This window comes from Sorex fumeus, unplaced genomic scaffold (genome assembly GCF_029834395.1).
Source record: "Sorex fumeus unplaced genomic scaffold, SorFum_2.1 ptg000041l, whole genome shotgun sequence".
Lineage (NCBI taxonomy): Eukaryota > Metazoa > Chordata > Mammalia > Eulipotyphla > Soricidae > Sorex > Sorex fumeus.
In genome coordinates this window covers 8,446,913-8,469,214 of record NW_026606098.1, presented here as the reverse complement: position 1 = coordinate 8,469,214, position 22,302 = coordinate 8,446,913, and the positions used below count along the sequence as shown (strand labels likewise).

Here is a 22,302-nt window from a genome sequence, read left to right as displayed (position 1 = left end):
GGGGTGCTGCCCACCCGCCCGTGGGACAACCCCTACCTGTTCGAAGCCCTCGGCCGGAAGCCCCCGACTGGGAAGCCTTGGGGGCGGACAACTGCGCTTTGCCGGAAGCAGTGGCCTGCTGCCAGGCGCGCAGAGCAGAACGGGTGGGAAGGGGCGGGCGGGCGGCTCCTAATTCAATTTGGAGCCAGGGATAGATTTCAGCTGCTGCATTCTTTCCCAGCCCCGGCGGCCTGCCCCCCCTCCCCCCCACGAGGCCCACACATCCTGGAGCAGAGCAACAGTCTTTTATGTTCCAGAAAGTGGCAACTTCAGGTACAAAAGTCCAGAGCTGCCCCCAGCCCCGCCCTGCTCGGTGGGCCTGGCCCTGGGGCTGTGGGGTTCACAGCAGACTTGGGGTTCCTTGGTGGAGGGCAGAGCCTCCTGAGAGGGGCGCCCCGACAGGGCCGGGGAGAGTGGGTATTATTGCAGGTAGGGGCGCGCCCCTCCAGTCTCTGGGTCGGGAATGGATGGCGGCCGTACCCCGCCACAAACAGCCTGAGGCCAGGGGTGGGGGGCGCAAATAAGAGAAGTGGGGGGCTGTTCCATCTGCCTGGCCCCTCCCCTGGGCGCCTGACCTGGCTGAGGTAGGTGGGGAGCGGGGTCACCCAGGCGGGCTAGGAATCGGGGAGAAGGGGAGGTGGTACCGATTGGAGACAGGAGGCCCCGCGTCAGCCCCACCTGCCTCGAACTTGGGCAGCTGGCTGGGTGCTGGGGTGCGGGTCCCCCCAGGCTGCGCCCAGGCCGAGGTCGCCTCGAGGTCCAATGGGAGGCCTAGTAGCGGCCGACCTTGGCGTCCCCAATGGCGCCCCAGACGTCGAAGACGAACTCATCGGGGAAGGCGAAGTCACCCAGCCGCTCGTCCAGGGCCTCGGCCAGCTCATCTGGGTTCCTCTTGTCCTTCCCCAGCTCCACCATGGTGGCCGCTGTGGGGGGGAGGAGGCAGCAGAAAGGTCCAGTCCCACGGCGAGGGCCCAGGGCCCAGCCCTCCACCCCCACCCGGGGCGCCCGGGCGCCAGCTCACCCAGCTCTGTGTCCCTGATGCCCATGTAGTTCTCCAGGAGGTCGTCAACCTTCTCCACCGCCTTCTCCTCAAAGGCCGAGGGCTGAGGGCAAGCAAGGCTGGCGTTCAGGGCAGGAGAGCAAAGCCCGGGGCCCACCCTGAGTGTCACTCCTCCCCCCGGGACAGTGTGGGGTAGGGGCAGCCTGACCAAGGGTCTGCCGGAAGGGGAGCTGTGGCCCTGTGTCCACTCACCAGGTCCTCGACGGTGGCCGGCCCTCGGGATCGGAGACGCAGGGTTCCTCGGCCAGTGCCCAGCTGAGGGCCTGCGCCCGGGCGGCCACCTGCTGAGCGCACCCCAATCATGTCTGCAAGGGGGTGGGGATGCATGAATGCAGGGGTGAGGGGCAGGGAGCCCAGTTCTGGTGACTCCTGGCCAGCCTGGACTATCCCACCTCCCCCCAGGACAGGCAGGGGCTGGGGACAGGAAGGGGGCGGCCTGGGTCTCCAGCTGCCCAGCAGCCTGGGGAAGTGCTCCGAAGGACCCCACCCCTACCCCATTCCTGAGAGTCAGTGAGGCCAGACATTGATGTGGGGGTGCAGACACAGGGCAGCCAAGCCTGGCTTTCCCGGCTGGGGGCTGGCCAGGGTAAGGGGCGCTTGGCTGGGCTAATGGCTCTGGGAAGACGGGTGGGGGGGGCAACTTCCTCCTTGATCCCACCCTCCACCCGCATAGGCTGGGCCCGAGCCAGCACCCCTTCCCCTGGGCAGGGCTTAGCTGAGCACCCCTCACCCCCCTGTGACCGGCTGAGCTCGGGCGCCACCTGCTGGTGGCTCCTGACCCTGCATCCAGGGCCCGGGAGCAGGAGGATGGCGTGGGGGAGCTCGGGATCGGGTCGGGGTGGCAGCCCCTCACCAAAGGCTTTACGGGGCTCCGTAAGCTTCAGTGTGAAGGTGCGGCCCCGGGGCAGCTCCTTCAGCAGCCGGGCCACCTCGTAGTGGCGGCAGCCCAGCAGGCTCTGTCCGTTGATGGACTCGATCATGTCGCCCACGCTGACGAGCTGGACGTGGTCGATCACGCTGCCCTCCTTGATGCGCTGCGGGAGGGGAGGGCGCCGTCAGGCAGCGGCTCCCCCGCCCCCGGACCTCGGGGGGCCCCTTGGCCCCCAGGCACCTTGATGAAGGCATAGCCGGCCCCGTTGTCGGTAATGGTGAGCCCCAGCGCGTCCTCCGACTTGAACACCTCCACCTCCTTCCGCTGCCCCTTCACGTGGGCGAAGATGAAGTCCTCCAGGCCGATCTGGCCCCCCAACAGCTTGTCCATGTCCACTTTGTGGGTGTTGAGGGTACAGAACATCACCTGCGGGGCAGCCAGACGCTCAGCACTGCACGCGGGCGCCCGCCCGCTAGGAGACGGGCAAGGCCTGGGGGTCTCCTCCGGGGGAGCACTACAGCCCTCCGGACGACAGGGGCGAGAGGGCCGGGCCCCCATCAGCGCAGCCCCACGCCGCTCCCTAGTGTCAGGCTAACCCCCCACACGCATCCGGTAAATAGGAATATCGCCCCTGACCTCCGGCCCGACAACCTACGGGGCGCAGGACGTGTGCGGAAGCCCCAGGGCCCGAGTGCCACACCCTGCGCCCATGGGAGGCGGCGAGAGGAGGCTCTGACGGGAAATCACACCCAGCGCCGGTTCCCACAACCCACTGCTGCGCAGCAGCCCAAGAACTCGCCAGCCCACCCCTCGCTGTCCACTGTCCCCACGATGCACCCGGGCAGGGGTCCACGAAGACCCTACCCACCAGGGAGTGAGCTCGCAAAGCCTGCTGGGAACTCGGGCGCAGCTCAGACCGGCGCGTGCTGTGCAGAGCCCCCGCTGACTATGGGCTTCGCACCCTCCCGGGGGTCCGCGCCCAGCTCCCCCAGTACCTCGGCAGGCGGCAGCCGGAAGGCCTCGGCGATCTTGCCGTACAGCTCCTTGACGTTGGTGAAGCCCTCGATGCGGCCGGTAGGGCTGCCGTGGGCCAGCTGGGTGTGGAAGACGAGGCGGGGCCGCAGGGCCGGGGGCGGGGGCGGCAGGCCCATATGGGGTCCGCCAGCCCCGCCCCCGCCCAGGGGCCCCGGCTCCCCCACGCCCAGCCCACCACGGCCCGGCTCGGCCTCTTCATTCTCCACCAGAGGCGGCGCCTTTTTCCGCCGCCCCAGACCCAGCGGCATGAGCGGAGAGCGGTGGGGCTGCAACCGGGAGATCTGCGGGCACGAAGGCGGGCTCAGGGCCGCGGGCGCCCCTTCCCAAGGCAGCACCCTCCCGCTGGTTCCGGGCCGGGTCAGGGCACTCAGGCACAAGGAACACGAGCGACCAAAGCCTCGTGGGACCCCTATTCGCGCCACGAATGTGATGCCCATCTTTGGGGCCGTACCTAGCAGAGCTCGGGGCTTACTCCTGGATCTGTTTCCAGGGTCACTCCTGGTTGGGCGTGGGGGACAGTATCGGGAGCGAGGGACAAGGCAGGTCAGCCGCCTGCAGGGCAGACGCCCTCCGCTCCCATGTGGGGACCGTGGGACGTGGCTGCTTCCTGTCAGTGGGCAGGGTGGGAGACTACAGGGTTAATCCTGGTTTTCTACTGTGTAATACATCAGGGCTTTGTTCAAGAGCTCCGGGGCCCTTCAAAGCACCCGGGCAGCTGCCGAGTGACTGGCTGACCTCGCAGGCCCAGGCGAGTTCAGGCTCCTGAGCCTAGGGAGGAAGTGACCAATGACTTCTCAGCCCAAGCCTTCATTTACTAGGGCTGGTTCTTTGAAAGGAGAAACAAGATTGAAAAGCCCTTTGCTAGGCTAAGAAAATAAAGAGAAGAGAAAAGCAGCCGTGAGGGAGGTGAGGCCACGACAGTGCACACACAAAGGCTGGCTAGCGGCTGCGCCAGCACTAGGAAGCTCCGAGGCGAAGAGCCGGAGAAACCATCGCTCAGGCTCACTCCGAAGCGGCAGCACGACACAGAAGACCAGAATCCAAGCAGTGACCAAGTGTCGGTGAGAATAAAGGCATGGGAGGATTTCGGCCAGGGCTCAGGAGAACTAACACCCATCCTTCCCCAAGGCTTCCACAGAGCGCGGGAGCCGGAGAAACTCTCCACAACACATTTTTATTGTTTTTGGCAGTGCTCAAGGGTTACTCCTGGCTCCGCTCCGAGATGGGATACCGAGGATCAAACCTAGGCCGGCCACGTGAAAGGCAACGCCCTCCCTGCTGTACCATCTCTCTGGCCCCGCAAACATATTTTTAGGAGATCAGCATTACCCACATACATCCCCACGCAAGCCAGGATGGTACAGGAAAAGAAACCCAGAGGCAGTGACTCCGGAGTGCAGAGGCAGAGGTCCTCAAGCAAACCTCAGTGAAGGCCCCCAATGCAGCCGGGCTCACTCAGGACCAGGGACGTGCTTCAAGTTGCGGGGTACAAGTTCCACAAACACAGGGCACGACCCTGCCCTGCTCAGACCCCTGTGGCACACGATGTCCACAGCATGGCCAGTAACAGCCACGTAAACATCCGGCGCCACCAAGTGGGATTCCTTGCGGTGGCCGCTCCAGACAGACACCAACTGCTCCAGCACAGCACAGGGGCAAAAGCCACAGGCCTGTCGGCATGGCCCCAGCACACCTACAGCATTCAAGGACTTTACCCGACAGTCACTGGAATGAGAAGCAACAGCGGTGACAAGGCCAGTGAAGCCTGAGACCAGGTCCTGGACGGGACAGCCTCCCCCCCCCCAGAGTGTGATCATTGCTGGCAGCGCAGCACCGTGGGGAACCGCTTGCCTTGCACCCGCTGAGCTGGGTTCCATCCTATCACGCCACATGGACCCTGAGCACCCAGGAGACCCAAAAGGCCAAACAGAACCCATCTAAGGAAGACTCAGAGATGAGGCGGCCTGGGCTCTGTCCACGCCACCACAGAGGGGGCCCCAAGCCCAGCAGGACTCTTTTCTGAGTGCAGAGTCAGGAGTGAACCCTCAACACTAACAGGCATGACTCGAAAACCAAATAAAAAAAGTCAAATGGGCAGAGGCCTGAAGGGAGCAGGCACTTGCGACCCGCTCGCCACCCATGCCAGCCGCTCTGCCCAACTCGAAAAGGCCGGAGCTCTGGGGAGGGACGGGGGATGGCGGGGTACGCACCAGCAGGAGACAGGGAGGGCCCTGCACGGACATAGTGCCTCAGCGGTGCAGAGCCAAGATGCTGGAGACCCGTGTGAGGCCTGGGCTCTCAGCCTGGCACCTCGAAATCAAACAAAAAGATGCGCCCGGCCCCAAGTCGGGGCAGCCCCGCTCCTCAGGGCACAGATGAGGGAGCACCTGAGACGGGAAATGGGAGCTGCGGCCGCTTTCCCGGTGCCCAGCAGGACGGGTCTACATTTAACTACCTTTTTGTTTTGCTTGTTGGTTTTGGTGTCCCACCCAGTGATGCTCAGGGCTTATCCCTGACACTGTACCCAGGGGGATCACTCCTGGAGGTGCTCAGGGGGCCCCATGGGATGATGCCGGGGATCGAACCCAGGTCAGTCAGTGCAAGGCAAGTGCCCTCCCCTCAGTACTATGGCTCCAGCCCCATCATTTGACTGCTTTTGATTTGAGGGGGTCACGCCCAGGGTTCCCTCCTGGGGGGTCTCTGGGACTCCTATGTGGTCCTTGAGCCCTGGACTAGGCTTCAGCTCTGCAAAATGGCATCTTCCTCTTGGTTCCAGTATGGGGTCACACCTAGTGGCACTTGGTGTTGCTCTGGGCAGAGCTTAAGGGACCATTTGGTGCAAGGTGTGTGAACATGCCCTGGGATGCTCCCCCTGACCTCTCTCCGTCCATCCCCAGGGCTAGGCCCCCTGTCCCACTCACCCCGACCAGCAGTGGCCGCCTCCTCTCCCCACCTCAGCCCTGGCCCCACAGCCAGAGTGATCCTGTAAAACAGAAGCCAGGTCACACCTGTCCACTGCCCGAGCCCACCCAGCTTCCTACCTGCTCAAAGTAAGGCGCACTATCCTCCCCCTTCCCCTCGCTAGAGCACATGTGGGGCATGCAGGAGGCCCGGGGTGTGACTCAGCACCAGTGAAAAGGATCAGTGCAAAGCAAGTGCCCCTGCTGCTGTACTATCACTCTGGTCCCAAGAAACTGGGTTTTTTTGGGGGAGTAGAGTCCCACCCGGTGGTGTTCAGGGCTGATTTCTGGTTCTGCACTCAGGGATCACCCCTGGTGGGCTTGGAGGACCCTATGGGATCACAGGGATAGAACCTGGATTGGCCGCGTGCAAGGCAAGTGCCCTGGCCATGGGACTATGTCTCGGACCCCAGAAATTGCAATTTTTCAAGGAAACTAACTTATCATGAAAGCCTGAAGGTAATCCATGGGATCAAAGTCAGCAGAATTGCCTTTTCTCTCCACCGCTAGAATGGAACCTCATCATTTGAGGGATGCCACCCTTAGAGTGCCTGGCGCAGTGGGAAGTTGGCTTTGCCTTAATGGCTGTGTGACCCGGGGAAAGTGTTTTAACTTCTCTGAGCGCATTCATTTTTTTTTTTCTTTTTGGGTCACACCTGGCAATGCACAGGGGTCACTCCTGGCTCTGCACTCAGGAATCACTCCTGGCGGTGCTCAGGGGACCATATGGGATGCTGGGAACTGAACGCAGTTCGGCCGCATGCAAGGCAAACACCCTACCCGCTGTGCTAACCTCCAGCCCCACCTCTTTGAGCACCTTTTTTTTTTTTGGGGGGGGTGTCACACTCAGTGATGCTTAGGGCTACTCCTGGCTGTGCACTCAGGAATCACTCCTGGCAGTACTCGGGGAACCACATGGGATGCTGGGAATCGAACCCAGTCGGCCACGTGCAAGGCAAACGCCCTACCCGTTGTGCCACGGCTCCAGCCCCTCTGAGCACTTTCATGCTGACAGAGAACTAGAACAGTTACCGCATTTGCCATCACCCTTCCCAGGAACCCATACATGCATCCCGGTCACGCAGGCCACCCCCCACCCACTGCCTGTCACCCGCACCTGCTGAAGGACCAGGCCCTCCCCACTGAAGATGCAGGTGCTCGTAAGTAAGTTAAAAGCCCATCTCTGCCACTTACCAGCTGCGTGGCTGTGGGCAAGTCACTTCACTGGACGCGGCCTCAGTTTCCTCATCTAAAAAACGGGCAGAATGCCTGGATAGCAAGGTGTTTGCAGAAATCCAAAGAGGCCAGGCATGGAACCCGCCTGGCAGTGAGTTCAAGGAAGCGGTTATTATTATTGTCGTCATTATTACCGACCCCTTCCTCCCCCCTCATCCTGCCCAGGAACACCATAGTCCTCTCAGGCCTATGCCAGGTCACCTCCCCCAGGCAGCCTCCCGGCTTGCCCCAGCCTGCTGGAACCGCCCCCAGTGGTCCAGCCGGCTCAGACCCAGGAAGGTAATTACATGTCGCCCTGGTAGAACTCTTGTCTCACAGCCTTAGGCTGCCATTTAAACCCATGTCTCTATTTTCAAATGTAAACCATAGCAGTCACTCTGCTGCCTTGAATCTCACAATTATTTCCCAGCTGAGGTAAGCCTACAGTGCCCAGTGGGACCCCCACAGCCAAGCATGGCCACTGCCTGACCCCTGTGACTGTGGACCGGGGCCCACGCTCCTGTCACAGTCACTCTCCTCATAGTGCCCCTTGCCCATGGATCCGCTAGTATAAGGCAGCTCCCCGAGAGCGGGACTGCTAGGCAGGAGCCCAGGCAACGTGCAGAGAGTGCGGCCGAATCCACAGAACATGCCTGGCGTGGCTCACTGTCCCCCCAAACTTGCAGGGACGGCGGAAGAGAAGACACTTCCGCCTGGGTGCCCCCCCAGCATCCCTTTCTGCCCAGAGAAGCAACGGAAACTTAGCGACCCCACAGCCAAGGAGAATGGCAGTGCGAGGACAAGCAGGAAGTGGAGAGGGGGTTCCTGGGTGCTCTGCGGCTGCGGGGGGAGCACACCACGCCCAGGCTTCCCTTCCCAGCTGCCTGGCTGGGCTGGCGGGCGGGAGGCAGCTGATTCAGTCTTGAAAAACCGGCTCCTGGCTTCCGGGGAGCACCGCCTACTCCCAGGGGCCCAAGGCTCAGCACCCCACTGGCCAGCTTGTTCCTCACCTCCAGGAAGGGGTGTAACCTCCCTCACCTTCTAGGGAGCAAGGCCATGGGAGGCAGCTTCCTGGGATAATCCTGGGGGGCTGCTGGTGGACAGCAGAAGCCAAGACCAGCAGGTGCTGCTCAGATAAGATGAAAAGTGGGGGGAATCTGGGCGGGAGAACCCTCTCAGACCCCAGTCTGTCCAAAAGCTGGTCAACAACGCCCCCAATTCCAGGGTAAGAGGAGCCCCCAGAGGGTCTAGTCCAGGAACCTAGACTCCACATGCCTGGGCGCGGAGGTGCGGGTCCCGCCCGTTCCTACATCTGCCACTTGGAGGCTGTGTGACCGTGGACAAGCATTCCACCTCTCTGGGTCTAAAACAAGTCATAACACCTTCTAGGAGGTGTCTGGCCTCCGTGATACACATGGTATGCCCCGGCCACGGAAGCATTCGATAGATCGATCCGTTTCATTCTTACTCTCGGGACCTCCCCCCGCCAGGCCCCTCCGCCCGCCCACCCCCCAGCGTCCACCTCGAGCCCCTGGAGGATGGGACACGGCCAGCTCCAGGGAGGTGCCCAGGAAGGACTCAGTAATACTGACCCGGTGCCGGGATCAAACTGGATAGGGACTGTCCAGAGGGGTGTGGGGGCCAGCAGAACGAGCGCTGCCCGCACCCCGACGGCGGGAGGCGCTGTCCCCGCGCCCCCCACCCGTGGGAAGGGAGGCGGCCCACTGGGAGGAGGCCTGGGACATCCCCGGCCCCACCCCGCAGGCCCAGCCGGATCCCCGAGGCTCCGGAGCCCCCGGGAGTGCGCGATGGGGGTCCCCCCGCAGCCACGAGCCGCTGCGCCCGGGTCGCGGGAGAAACTCACCTGCGCCGCTGCCGCGCCCGCGCCGCGCTCGGCCCTCGGCAAACTCGGCCCCGGGCCTCTCCAGCAGCGGCGGCCGGAGGGCGGGGTCCGTGCCCACGCCCCGCCAATCAGGGACGTGCTCCCGGAGCCCGCGACCAATCGGCGCCGGGACTCACGACCACATTCCAAAGGGATCCCTCCGCCTCGTCCGGCGTCCCGCACCCCGCCCCCCGCGCCCGGGCGCGGTGGGCCTTCCCGCCCCGCCTGGGCCGAGCGGGCTGAACCATCGCGGAGGCACGGGGGGAGCCCAGGCCCCTCGCTGGCGAGGAAGGAGGCGCGTGGCCGCCGGGAGGCGGCGACCCTGGGTCCTCGTGCTGTGGGCCGGGTGTCCTTCTGGGACACGCAGGGGCGTGGGAGGGAGAGTCAAGTGACCGAGGCTGAGTTTCGTGGAGAGGAAATACGATGCAAAGTCCTAACGCCTGAAAAAGGGGACTTTCTGGCGAATCCACGCCTGCCCCACAATCTGTCCCTCGATAAAAGGTGCTTTCAGGGGCTAGAGAGATGGCACCGCGGGAAAGGCGTTTGCCTTGCACGCACCGGACCTGGGTTTGATCCCCATAGGGTCTCCCCAGCTCCGCCAGGAGAGCTCGCGACCCAAAATGCAAATAAGCAAAAGTTCATTCATTTCTGGCGGGCGGGGAAGGCTGGAAGCTGGATCTACACGGTGAATACAGAGGGTCACTCCAGCACCCCCGCCTCCAGCATCCCACTTCCTTAACGGGGTGTACAATGCACTAAGGCACAAGAGTGTGCATTCATTCATTCATTCATTCATTCACACACACCCTCACGTCTGCTGGTTAATGTGTTCCCGTCCCATGCCAGGCTCGGCCCAGACTCCACAAACAGTAAGTTGGATACATTTGGTGCCGGAGACCGCACGATCGGGGGCGGCCAGGGCAGTGCGAAGGGGTAGCAGGGGTGGGAGACCCGGCCGGCTCGCCGGCCAGCACAGAGAACGTTCTCAGCAACTATTGTGCGACACACCCTCCGTCGTCGCGGAGCTGGGTCCGTTCCGTCCATCTGACTGTCCCTCCTACTACCTCCCCCCCGGCCCCCGGGTCTCAGCTCATGAGAGGCGGAAAGGAGCCACCACAGCCTCACCATCTCCAGGTGTGTCCTTGCATTGGGAGATTTTCGAACCGGAGCAGGTCCGGGAGAAGCAGAGACGCGAAGGAACCAGGCGCGCTCGGTTCCCAGGGCCGGTGAGACATTTCCAGGCTCGGGACCTATTGGGCACCGGCGCGGACGCGTGGGGCGGAGCTTGGAGCTCGCTTTGCATGCTGGGAGTTGTAGTTCCGGTAGGCCGGGGGTGCCGCCCTCCGAGCTGCCTCACGGAGGAAACGGATCTGTGCAGCCTCCCCCTCTCCACACACGGCACTCCAGGCTGAGCTGTGGTGTCTCCTTGCCCTGACAGTGGCGTCCCCGCAGAGGGACGAAGTGAAATGGGACAGCGGGCCGGATACTAGTGGCTGAGAGCTGCCTGGCTGGCACCACCCAGCTGGCGGGCGTCCCGGTTGCTGTGGCAACGGGCACAGCCATTGTCCCCCTCTATTGGTTCAGCTAACCTCTGCCGGCTGGGCCAATGCACTCTGCGGGAATGTGCGCGTCGCTCGGCTTGTGTCTGGCCTCTGAACTGTCCCCTAGAGACTGCAGGTTGACGGGTTGGGGGGTGGACAGCCGAGACCTGAGCCAGAACCCAGCACGTGATTCATGAGGAGGTGTCCGGAGAGGGGGGTATTGCCCAAGGTCACAAGAAGATCATCAGGCAATGCCCTCCCCCCTCCAGTTTTTTAGCTCAAATGCAGGCCTGAGAAGCTGCTGGGTGACTACTATACGCAGAAGGAACCGTGAGGGAAGGAAATTTGCAGCCGCCCAGAAATCATTGGCTCCTCAAAGAGGTGTGGTTTGGGGTGATTCGGGAACCCTCTGGTGCCACAGATCGAATCCGCCTAGCCGCGTGCAAAATGTGTAAATGCTGAGTGGATAAAGTTCCTGAGTGGGACCATTAAACTATGATTGAATTAGAAAATTTTCTTTATGCGACCCCCAGCGGTGCTCAGGGGCAGCTCCTGGTTCTGTGCTCGGTGGTCCCTCGTGGGGAGTTGGACACACACGAGCGATGCTTTTAACTCCCAAGCCTTGTGAGAGAATATTTTCTTTGGAGATATACCCTAAATTATTTATTCGTAAATTCGGGATGTCTGTAATTGACAAATAGTTCATGACGGGGTGTGTGTGTGGGGGGGTGTTGACACTTCGCTCTCTGCTCAGGGATCACTCCTGGCGGGACTCGGGAGACCATATGTGGTGCCAGGGTCGAGTCCAGGTAGGCCATGTGCAGGTAAGTGCCCTGTCCGCCCCCTGAAAGAACGCTCCGGCCCCTCAGCCTCCGTTTCATCTTCCCGGGTATCCACAGATGGGGTTCCTGGCTCATCTCAGCCTCAGCCTCTCCCCCAAACTGTTCCCCGGAACGCGACCAGAGGGCGCCCGAGCACCACAAGCCAGGCCACGCCCACTCCCTGCCAATCCCGCCCCCCAAGACCTGGCGTCTCTGTGCCCTCCAAACACCCTTCCTGTCAGTATTCCCTTCTCCTAGCTCCTTCGCCTGTTTCCTGCCTGCTCCCCGGGTCCAGTTTGATCCCTAGCACTGCCTTTGAGAGAAACACACACACACACACACACACACACACACGCACACACATAAGCACATAAGCACATAAGCACACACACAAGTGTTCTGGCTCCATCTCCAGGAGGCATCATCATAGCAGGGGAGGACCCCGCGTTTGAGCCCCTGAACACCACTAGGTGTGACCCCAAAACAAAATATTTAAATAGATTTTTTTAAATGGAAATGAAATAATAAAAACAAAACACCAAATATCCCCTCTCTGTCTTTTCGGTGTTTTTCGTTTGTTTTGTTGTGGGGCCACACCTGGAGATGCTCTGGACTGACTCCTGACAGCCTCGGAACGCCGAGGATAGGATGTGGGGATCAGACCCTCGTCAGCGATGTGGAAGGGAAGCGCCCTGTCTGCTCCTCTGGCCCCACAGGCCCTTCTCTGGGCAGAGTTTGCTGACCAGAAGCGAGTTTAGGGTGGGCCCCGGAGCCCAGAGAAAGCGCCTTGGGGCATTCAGCAGGTGAGGTGCCCAGATTCAATACCTGGAATCCCACAGGGTTCCCTAAGCCTCACCTAAAATGATTCCCTAAGAACAGAGCCAGGAATAAGCCGTGTGCCCCACAAGGTATGTGCAACCTGTGCACCCCCCAAAAAAAAACCCAACCAAACAAATATCAGTGTCCTGGGGCGGGAGCAATAGCACAGTAGGTAGGGCGTTTGCCTTGCACGTGGCCGAACCAGGTTCGATTCCCAGCATTCCATATGGTCTCTGAGCACTGCCAGGAGTGATTGATTCCTGAGTGCAGAGCTGGGTGTGACCCAAAAAGCAAAACAAACAAACATATCAGTGTCCTCCACAGCTCTGAGGCTCGGCAGAGGGCACTGCCTTGCACGTGTGCCCAGCCCCCTGTCGCCATGAGACCCCAGCAGACCCAGGCGCGAGTGCACGTGTGTGTGCGAGCGCGCATGCGCACACTGCTCTCACAGCGCCAGAGCGACTAGAACCAAATGGATACGTCCTGGGAAAGAGACGGCAGAGACCACACCAGGACACAGGGTTCAGGCACCAGCTTGGGTGCCGCGAGCTGTAGGCGCCCGGGAAGCCTGTGTTTCTGGGGAAACTGAGTCGCCCCGCCCCTGCCTCTGCTGCTCCCTGGGCTCCCCAGCCTGGTGGGCATCTGGGGGCTGGGACTCAACCTGAAACTGATCCCCGAGAGTCAGAGCCAGGGCCTGTCCACATATACCCTGGGGATCAGAAGGGGATGTGTAGGTGCATGTTGGGGGGCGTCACCTGTCCCAAACCAAGGGAGGCTGGCTGCGCTCATGCGGGAGTGATGATAGGACACTGGTTGTGGCGCTTCTCAATCCTCAAGCTTGCTTGGTGACTCGATTGCTCACTGGACTGGCACCCAGAGGCAGTGAGCAGGGCCCAGGTGCTTTGGGAGATGGAGCAGAGCCAGGTAGCTAGTTGTGCAGGGGCAGCAGCTTCAGGATGGTTCCCCGAGGAGTGCCAGCCCCCTCCCGAGTGAGGGCTGCAGGAAGCGCAGACCAGACCCAGAGCTCTGGAGTGGGCACGCACCGGGGAACACAAGGACATGAACGCCCGGCTTGACATGGACTGGAAGGCCTGGATTTTCCTGCAAAATATAGACGCCAATGGCGCCCAGGACGCCAGCCTTGGTGCTGTAATCAGCGATGGCCAGTGCTAATGCCAAGGACCACCCGTGCCTTCCCCTAGGGAAGAAAATGAGGGTGAGCCGCAGCCAAGCCCTGACAAGCTCCCACCCACAACAGGGCAGCTGGGGTCTGGGGAGCCCTGGGCCCTGCCCTTCTCCCTTCGCCTATAAAAGAGCCTTAATGATAGCCACACCCAGACCTCCCCCAGGAACGCAAGCACGCACTTCCAGTTTCCCCCAATCCATGTGCTGTGCTCCATTTACGTCTGTTTTGCTCCACTCTGTGCAAGGGGCTGGGGGGCTTTTATCCCTGCTGGTTGGTTTCTTATTCCCTGTTGTCCTGCTGCTCAGGACCAGGGTACCCGCTTCCACTCTGCCACGAGATGGTGTTGGGGGACAAAGAGCTGTTTTTTTTTTTTCTTTTTGGGTCACACCGGCAACGCACAGGAGTTACTCCTGACGGTCGGCGCTCAGGGATGCTGGGAATTGGACCCGGGTCGACCGTGCTGTGCTATCACTCCAGCCCCCAAAGAGCTATTTCTTTCCTGGGGGTTGGGGTGCTCCCAGAGCCTGTGGGTCCCTCGCAGTGATTCTCAGCCAACTGGCTGGACAATTCCGTGTGAGGTCAGAGGAAGTGGTGCTACTCAGGTCCTGCAATGTAGGGGATCTAATAACACCCCCCAGATCCCCCCAATTCAGTGATTGGGGCACCAGGGATGGAACTGAGAGCCTGTCTGCAGAGCACCTCAGCCCAGCTATTATGCCAGTTTTACAGCCTTAGATACCAGAGAGGTTGCATCAGTAGCCCACGGTCAACAGTGGACAGTGGTCTGGGTGGGACCCAACCCTGGCCGAGGACCCAAAGAATTGGCAGGGGTCACCCCATACTGACTTGGGTCTTGGTCCCTCCCCAGAGAGGCCCTGCTGAGCAAAGGCGCAGAATGACGGGCAGGCTGAAATTTCTTCAGAACATTACGAGGGGAAAGGCAGAGCACAGGGTCAACTGGCTGCCGAGAAGCCTGTGTGCCCGGAAGGGCCCGCAAATCTGGAACACCGGCTGGGTGGGAGGACAGCACAGCGGGCGCCCTTCCGGCTTGGCGCTGGCGCTGATGGGGAAAATGCAGCAATTATGCTTACATAAGCAGACTCCCTTGGGGGCACCTACCACAAAGGGCAAAGCTGGGGCCGAGCAACAGGACAGCAGGGAGGGTGTTTGTCTTGCACTCAGCCAAGCAGGCTCCACCCCTGGCATCCCATAGGGGCCCCCTCCTCATGAAGCACTGCCAGGAGCAATTCCTGAGCACAGAGCCAGGAGTCACCCCTGAGCATCGCAGGGTGATGGCCAAAAACCAAAATTTTTTTGTTGTTGTTTTTTGGATCACACCTGGCAATGCTCAGGACTTACTCCTGGCTCAGCGCTCAGTGATCACTCCAGGCAGTGCTCAGGGAACATATGGGATCCCAGGGATCAAACCCGGGTTGGCTGCATACAAGGCAAGCATACTTGATATACTATCGCTCCAGCCCTACAATATTTCTTAAAAGGGCAAGTCTCTGGAGCTGAGGCTTGTTGATGCTGGCACAGCTGGATGGGGTCCCCGCTTCCCTGGTCCCCTCATGCACTGCTGCCCTGCGCAGATGACCACGTCTAGAGCCACAGAGGGAGGATTCCAAGGCTTCAGAGCCCTAAAGAAGTTGAAGAAAAGCACCGCCACAACTGCACACAGTTCTTGGGGCCCAGAAGCCCAACCTGCAGGGAAGACAGTGGGCTAGGTGCTAGGTCCTTGGCAGAGCTGGAGTGGAGATACCTTGTTTCCAGCTCTGTAACCAGCACCTTATAATGTTCTAATCTGTTTCATAAAAAAAAAGATAAGAGTAAAATCAGCTTTGGGGGAAGGGCACAGTTACGGACTTTACCAGGGGAGTTTCCATTCTGGTCTGTGGGCCAGGCAGGAAGCAGCAGCAGGATTGGGGGGGACACTCCTCCCAGGGCCCCTGGGAGCTCCAGCGCTGTGCCCCAACCCTCCCCTACACCACCCTGCTAAACGAGTTACTTCGCACCCCCCCACCCGCTTATCTCTCCCAGCAGAGCTGTGTTCACCCCCCCGCAGAGTCCGCAAACAGAGTCAAACGTCTGCTCCCGAGTTTCCAACAGTCTTTAATGCTGCAGCACTGCACACTGACAAGTCACACACTTTGGTCTCAGGGTGGCAGTGGCAACTTATAGCGAGTCTAAAGGCCTCAGCACCAGACCCGCCAGCCGGACACAAAGCGGCCCAGCCCGCCCCAAGGTTCCTTCCAAGTTCATCACAGCCGCCACCATGGCAGGTTCTCTGTGAACCACTTCACAGCGGCCATAAAAACATATTTACACAAGTATGTCACAGAGTGTCCCTGTGATCAGAGGCAAAGACCCTTTTATCAAAAGGGTTTATAACTACGATTACATTGGTGCAAAATTCAAAAGGATCATATCCCTCTGAAAGAGTCCAGAATCCAGGATAAAAAGGAATGTCTGGCGGGTCACCGGTGGGCCCTGGAGTGCCCAAACATCGCTTTAAGAGGAGGAGCACAGAAGGCGGTGGGCACCCCAGGCTCCTGGTCAGGAAGGAGGACTGCCCCCGCTCCCGTGCTCCAGGCTGGCTCCTTTGGTCCTGCTGGGACAGGAGGTATTGCTTGTGGGCGCCGGCTGGCCGGCAGGTCTGCAAACAGCTGGGTTCTCATGTGGAGATGCCAGTGAGAAACCGGGTCTTCAGGGAAGAGCGAGACGTGGCACCAGACAGTGACAGTCAAGACACCAGCACCACAGGGTGGAGGTGCAGCACGGTCAGCAAAGGGCCCCCAGAAGGGAAGAGTCCAGCTTCAGGGCTGCCAGCAGGAAGGAGGTGCGGGCCCAGCGGGCAGGCTGTGATGCCCTTCTCGCAGTGCCCACCACCTGCAGCCCCATCGCTCGAAAAACCACTGAAGCCTAGTGCACGACTTTGAAAGATTGTAATATATTCTCTGGCAAACACCCAGCAGTGCGCAAGCCCGCCCTGGGCCCTCCCGCCCTCTCACGGGTCCACAGACCGCTGGAACGTTCCAGAAATCCTTGTGCTCAGTCCTGGGGACACGGGTGGCTATATGGGGAGCACCTGTTCCAGGACACTCCTGGAAGACTGTGGGATCCTCTCAGGGAAGATCACCTCGAACTCGATCACCAGGTCCCCACGCTTCTCCGGTGTCTTGGGAAGGGGCAGGCCTTCTCCGGGCACCTTGCGCCGCATGCCTGGCCTGATGACATCTTTGAACACGACGGGGATGGTCCTGCCGTCCAGAGTGGGAACCTTCACCGTGCAGCCACACAGAGCCTGGGGACAGAAGGGCCGGCCGCTGAAGCTGAGCAGGACCTACCCGGGGCCAGCCCAGGCGGCCCCACCGCCTCTGCCCCCCAACCCGGCTCCAGCCCACTTCTCCCGCCTCACCTCCCGAAGGCTGATACGGGCTGGGTAGATGACGTCAGAGCCGTCTCTCTTGAAAACGCTGTGGGGCTTGTCCTTGAGGACGAAGACGATGTCTGCGGGAATGTTGTTGGAGGTCTGGTCCCCTTCCTTGGGAAAGGTGATCTTGGTCCCTTCTTTCCAGCCTCGCTTCACCTCGATGGTCAGGATCTTGTCCTCGCTGCGGGTGCTCTTGCCGTCGGGGTTCAGGCGCTTGTGGGAGATTTTCATCTTCTTGGTGCAGCCGCTGTAGATCTCTTCCAGGGAGACCCTGAGGTCGTGGGTGACCGGGGGATCTTGCTTTCTGCGCACGGGCTCCTGGGCAGGGCGGGAGCGGCCAAAGTTCATGTTGGTGAAGCCGCCCATGCCGATGGGGAAGCCGGAGAAGGGGTCGTCAACGTCCATGCCCTCCTCCCCGTTCCGCTGCCCGAAGAAGGTGTCAAAGGGGTTCCGGCCGCCAAAGAACTCGGCGAACATGGCGTGAGGGTCTCCATGGAACGTGTAGCTGAAGGAGGTGCCGTTGGCGCCGCCGCTGCTGCCGCCACTGGGGCCGCCGCCCTTTAGGCCTGGAAGGGGAGACAGGGTGTGGTCAGGGGGTCACCATCGGGGGTCAGCGGGGGCTGGGCCTCTCCCGCCGGGCACGGGAGGGGGACGCTGCCGCTCCCCGAGGGTCTCTGGGGGCCCCGGGGTGACGTCAGGCCTGGCCAAGGACCCCACTGGAAATCGAGGGTGGGGGTGCCCCCAGGGACGGGCGCGGCCGGGGCTGCAGGGGTGCGGAGGCCTGAGTCATTCCGGGTGGGGCCCCCTACCTGGGCGCCCGGACTACGTGCCAGGTCTGGCTGGCTCAGCGCTTTCCCGGGGTTACCTCACCCCGCCCTGGCCCCCCCCACCTCCCGCGCCGCCTCCCCGGGGGCCGCGCCCGCCGACTTGCTCGAAGCTTCTGCGCGGCAGCTCCTCCTCCCCGAGGCCGGCCGCCAATCCGAGGGCGGAGGCCCGCGCCGCCCGCGGGGCCGCAGGAGCCGGGAGACCGGCCTCGGTTTCCCCGGCTGTCAAACGGTGGGGGCGCGCCGCACGCACCTTCCTCCCCGTAGCGGTCGAAGATCTCGCGCTTGCGCGGGTCACTCAGCACGTCGTAGGCCTCGGCGATCTCCTTGAACTTCTCCTCGGCGCCCGGCTCCTTGTTCTTGTCGGGGTGGTATCGCAGCGCCTGGCGGCGGTAGGCCCGCTTGATCTCCTCGTCCGACGCGCCGCGGGACAGGCCCAGCGTCTGGTAATAGTCCTTGCCCATGGCCCGCCGACTAACCCCGCCTCCCCAGCTGTCCCCGTTCCCCGGCTCCGCCGCCGCCCGGTCCCGGACTCTATATACCCGTCCGGCGGAAGCTTCCAGAGCCCGCCAGCCCCCTCCGGAACCTTCCGCCCCGCCCCCGGCGCTGCGCCGGCCAATCGCCGCCGCTTGGCCCGCGACGCGCGACGTCCGGGGCGGGACCTCGTCGCCAACGGCCGCCCGCGCGTGGCCACGCCCCTTCCCGCCCCGTCTGGGGCAACGCCTCCCGCCGGCGCGCGCTACCCGGACTCATCATCCACGGAGAGCCAATCGCGATCTTCTCTCGCCGCGCGCCCCGCCCCCGCCCCGCCTCGATAGGCCGGCATTTGGGAAGGGGCGGAGTCTCCTTCCGCCCCGCCCCTGCCCGGAGGCGCTAAGCCGGCTCGCCGCAGGTGGTAAGTCTCCCAGCCCTCTGGGGTCGGCTGGGAGACTCCAGGCTAATTCTCTAACCTCTACCCTGCGCCAGGTCCTCCTTCCGTAACAGGAATAAACGCGCCCTCTTCGGGCTGTGGGAAGAATGCGGATGGGAGCCCCAGGTCTGAGTCCTGCAGGTCCCTAAACTCCAAGGCTCACCTCCCAGCACATGTCCGGCACTGATTCAGAGCTTCACTGCCCTTTTACCCATCGGAGACGACCCTTTTCCTTGCTTTTCACGCTATCTATCACGGCTAAGAGGGCTCTGCCAGGCGCCAGCCAGTTCCGGGCACTTTATGTGTGTTTCAGGCACTGAAGCCTCCCAACAGAGGGGAAACTGAGGTCCCGAGAGGGCATGCGCCTTGCTGAACGTCTCCTGGGAGAACGCAGATTTGGCTTCCTGAACACCTTAGGTAAGTACTTGGCTGCGTTAAGAGATGACTGAAATGATGATAAAGTGGTAACTAAAGCAATATATTGGAAGCAGGGAGGTAATAGGGCATGTGAGGTGCTGGTTTTGTGCGCAGCTGACTTGGGTTCTATCTCTGCACCACCACCAGGAGTGAACCCTGAGCAGAGTTGGGCGTGGCCCTCAAACAGCAACAACAAAAATATTGTATCCCTGTTACCTCCAGCTCCAGCCCCTGGAGGTAGCAGGGATACAATATTTTTGTTGTTTTCTGGAGCAATAGCACAGCGGATAGGGCGGAGAGGGCGTTTGCCTTGCACGAGGCCAACCTGGGTTCGATTCCTCTGCCCCTCTTGTAAAGCCCGGCAAGCTACCGGCAGTATCCTGTCCTCACGGCAAAGCCTGGCAAGCTACCCATGGTGTATTCTATATGCTAAAAACAGTAACAACAAGTCTCACAATTTGTTGTGAGATGTTAGTGGTGCCTGCTCGAGCAAATCAACGAACAACGGGAGGACAGTGCAGTGACAGTGCTACGTCCAGCACTGCCCCTCCTACTCCTAGGGACAAAAGCTCAGTGCAGGAACCCGGATGGGACACACAGACCCTGCAAGGCAGGCACAAGGCACTGAATCTGCGCCTCCACAGCCAAACCACCAGCAAAATGCAGAAACTACGTCCAGAGATGCCTCTGAGTGAGTTTGTCACAGTCACAGCAGCGATTCTGACTTGAGTCTTGGGCAGCAGGGAAGCACAGACAGACAGGACGCTGGCCCTGTCAGAGGACACTGCTGAGACACACGCCGCCTTGACACACTTGCCTTGCATGTGGAATGCTCTAGGTCTGATTCCCAGCACTGCATAGCCCCCCACCTCTCACACACACACACACACACACACACACACACAGACACACACACACAGACACACACACACCAAATGCTTCATTAGCACCAAAACCAGACTCACAAGGCTCTGGGAGCCTCCACTTTTTTTTTTTTTTTTTTTTTTTTTTTTTTGCTTTTTGGGTCACACCTGGCGATGCACAGGGGTTACTCCTGGCTCTTCACTCAGGAATTACTCCTGGTGGTGCTCGAGGGATCATATGGAATGCTGGGAATTGAACCCGGGTCGGCCGTGTGCAAGGCAGACGCCCTACCTGCTGTGCTATTGCTCCAGCCCCTGGGAGCCTCCACTTTCTAGGCCTTTTGGGAAAAGGCGCAGAAGCATGAAGGGGACCCCAGCGACTTGGACTGGCCACAAGGGGTGGGAGGGGGTAAGGGATTCTCAAGCTGGACGGTGCTTGCTTGGTTTATATTACTGAGGACACCAAAAAGTGACTTCTACTGATTAGATAATAATGGAGAAAAAAAAATCCAATCTACTAAGAAGACAGATTAGGTTGAGTTCTGGAATCTTCTCTCTGGAGCCTGTGGCTAGGCAGAAAAACTCCAAACCAGCTCCAGCTTGTCTGGGCTCAGCCTTTCCCTCCCTCACACACCCCTGCGCAGCTCCACCCACACCCTAAAACCAGCCTAGCCAGATTCTGGGGGAGAAACTCAGTTCCTGCCTCACCAGCAGAGCCAGGGAGTATGCGCCAGGGATGCAGCCACCTCGTATCTCCTCTGTCCAAATATCCCTGGCCCCTATCCCTAGTCTCAGCCCCCTTCCTTTCTGGCCAACAGAACAACACAACACTTTTCTGGAATTTTCCCTCTGGCAGAGCTAGAAGCAGCTAGAAGCAGCTCCAGGCAGCTCCGAGGACCCCAGCTTGTGACTGTAACACCTCAGCCACTGGAGGAATGTGGGGACAGAGCTGGGTGCCATCAGACACCACGTAGTCACCCATGGCTTGAGCTGAGTGGCCAGGCTGCACGCCCATAGCCAGGAGACCCATGTGCCACATGGCCAGCAGAAGCCTTCCCCTCCATGGGCCCTTGGGGTGCGGGTGGGACATGGCACTCAGGTGGTTCACATGGGCAGCCTTCGGAGTGGAATTCCAGGATGTTCTGACTCTGAAGGAACACGCATGGACTCGTGGCAGGTTACATCAAGTTGTGGCACTTTGGCCATACGCTCCCTTCTCCGGACAATACCTCAGGGTGCACAGCACCACTTTTACCCTGAGCCTTGGGGGCGGGGACAAGGAACAAGACCTAGGGACATGCATTCTCCAGGTCTGGGGCCAGACAGAGAGCTCAGGGCTCAGGGTTCGATCCCCAGCACCTCCTAGTCCCTGTCTGCTCTGTCCTGTGTGACCATGGTAGCCCTGAGCCAGTTCCAGGCACCCAATCTCCCCGGTACTACCCAGAGAGGTCACCTCCCACCCCCACCTGTACCCTGAGGCCTGCAGACAGCAGCAGAAACAGAAGTCTCAGGTCTCAAAAATGCGGTTTTAATGGACTGGAGCCAGGGGTCAGCAGTATGGGGGCGGGGGGGAGGGGAGTAAAGCATCCTGCTTTGGGTCCCTTTCCTGGGAGATGGGGCCTCCCTGGAGCATAAACTCCAGAAGTTTCCAGAACTCAACCTGGATTACTCAGTACCAGGCACTGACTCAGTGGGGCACCACCCACTGCAGTGTGAATCAGGGATTTCCCTACAGGTCATCCCACTTCCACGGGTGCCAATGACACACCTTTGAGATCCTCACAGTTCAGCGGCCATTGCAGGCTCAGGGCCCGGGTGGAGGCCGGCTCTGAAGGGAGGAAAGTGGGGGCAGCGAGAGAGGGTTATCAGGGGCCACCCTGCCTTACTTGGCCCGAAACAGCAAGGGGATGGCAGCTTCATGAGCATTGACAGACGTTCCCGTCGCCGCCCACCCTGCTACGTGCATCAAGCATTTTCCCCAGGGTCTGGCACAGCTAATGGGTATGTGACGTGTGAGAACTGTGGCCCCATGTGTACAGTCTCATTATTATTATATTTTTTTTATTTGCTTGAGGGCCATACTGGGCAGTGCTCAGGGCTTACCTCCTGGCTGTGCTCAGGGGTCACTCTTGGTGGGGCTCAGGAGACCCTATATGGTGCTGGGAATTGAACCAGGGTGGGCCACGTGCAGGCCAGAGTCCTTCCTGCCGCACTGTCCCTCTGACTCTCCATGTGTGTACAGTTTGATTTTAATTTTTGGAGTTTGTTTTTGGGCCACACCTGGCAGTGCTCAGGTATGGCAGGTAGACAGAGAAAGGCCCTTGGCAATAAAACTTAGATCAACAAAACTTCTGGGAGGAAAATCCTAAGACTGAGCCACCCTGTAGATACAGAAAACAGACCTGGTAAGCTCTTTAACAGACCCT

The 22,302-nt window shown here is 60.6% G+C and overlaps 2 protein-coding genes across 9 annotated transcripts; both read right to left on the bottom strand.

The window, feature by feature from the left end:
• Positions 1-553: 553 nt before the first annotated feature.
• On the bottom strand, positions 554-10,307 carry GIPC1 (GIPC PDZ domain containing family member 1). Of its 8 annotated transcripts, none has more exons than XM_056119451.1 (9): positions 10,188-10,307; positions 7,160-7,286; positions 5,927-5,988; positions 2,966-3,286; positions 2,211-2,396; positions 1,953-2,133; positions 1,292-1,404; positions 1,061-1,142; positions 554-962 (listed from the first exon to the last, which is right to left on the bottom strand). In XM_056119451.1, exons 4-9 carry the CDS (start codon positions 3,251-3,253, stop codon positions 811-813), a joined length of 1,002 nt encoding a protein of 333 aa, XP_055975426.1. In that variant the 5' UTR covers positions 3,254-3,286; positions 5,927-5,988; positions 7,160-7,286; positions 10,188-10,307; the 3' UTR covers positions 554-810. The 8 variants fall into 8 exon arrangements, with proteins under 8 accessions (XP_055975426.1, XP_055975430.1, XP_055975427.1 ...); XM_056119455.1 differs by having other exon boundaries at positions 7,160-7,214; positions 10,188-10,287; XM_056119452.1 differs by lacking the exon at positions 10,188-10,307 and adding an exon at positions 9,045-9,259.
• Positions 10,308-15,516: 5,209 nt separating this feature from the next.
• Positions 15,517-18,464, bottom strand: DNAJB1 (DnaJ heat shock protein family (Hsp40) member B1). The gene is made up of 3 exons (XM_056119460.1): positions 17,940-18,464; positions 16,848-17,428; positions 15,517-16,733 (listed from the first exon to the last, which is right to left on the bottom strand). Exons 1-3 carry the CDS (start codon positions 18,148-18,150, stop codon positions 16,503-16,505), a joined length of 1,023 nt encoding a protein of 340 aa, XP_055975435.1. The 5' UTR covers positions 18,151-18,464; the 3' UTR covers positions 15,517-16,502.
• Positions 18,465-22,302: the final 3,838 nt, after the last annotated feature.

Bases quoted from the DNA above. Each gene is read 5' to 3' on its own strand.
- GIPC1 (XM_056119450.1), bottom strand. The intron at 1,405-1,952 runs GTGAGGGGCTGC...ACCCCCTTGCAG, and splicing joins GGAGCCCCGTAAAGCCTTTG to ACATGATTGGGGTGCGCTCA. The intron at 1,143-1,291 runs GTGAGTGGACAC...GCTTGCCCTCAG, and splicing joins CGGCCACCGTCGAGGACCTG to CCCTCGGCCTTTGAGGAGAA.
- DNAJB1 (XM_056119460.1), bottom strand. From the start codon at position 18,150: ATGGGCAAGGACTATTACCAGACGCTGGGCCTGTCCCGCGGCGCGTCG. The intron at 17,429-17,939 runs GTGCGTGCGGCG...CTCCCCTTCCAG, and splicing joins CGACCGCTACGGGGAGGAAG to GCCTAAAGGGCGGCGGCCCC. The intron at 16,734-16,847 runs GTGAGGCGGGAG...TTCTGTCCCCAG, and splicing joins CCCGTATCAGCCTTCGGGAG to GCTCTGTGTGGCTGCACGGT.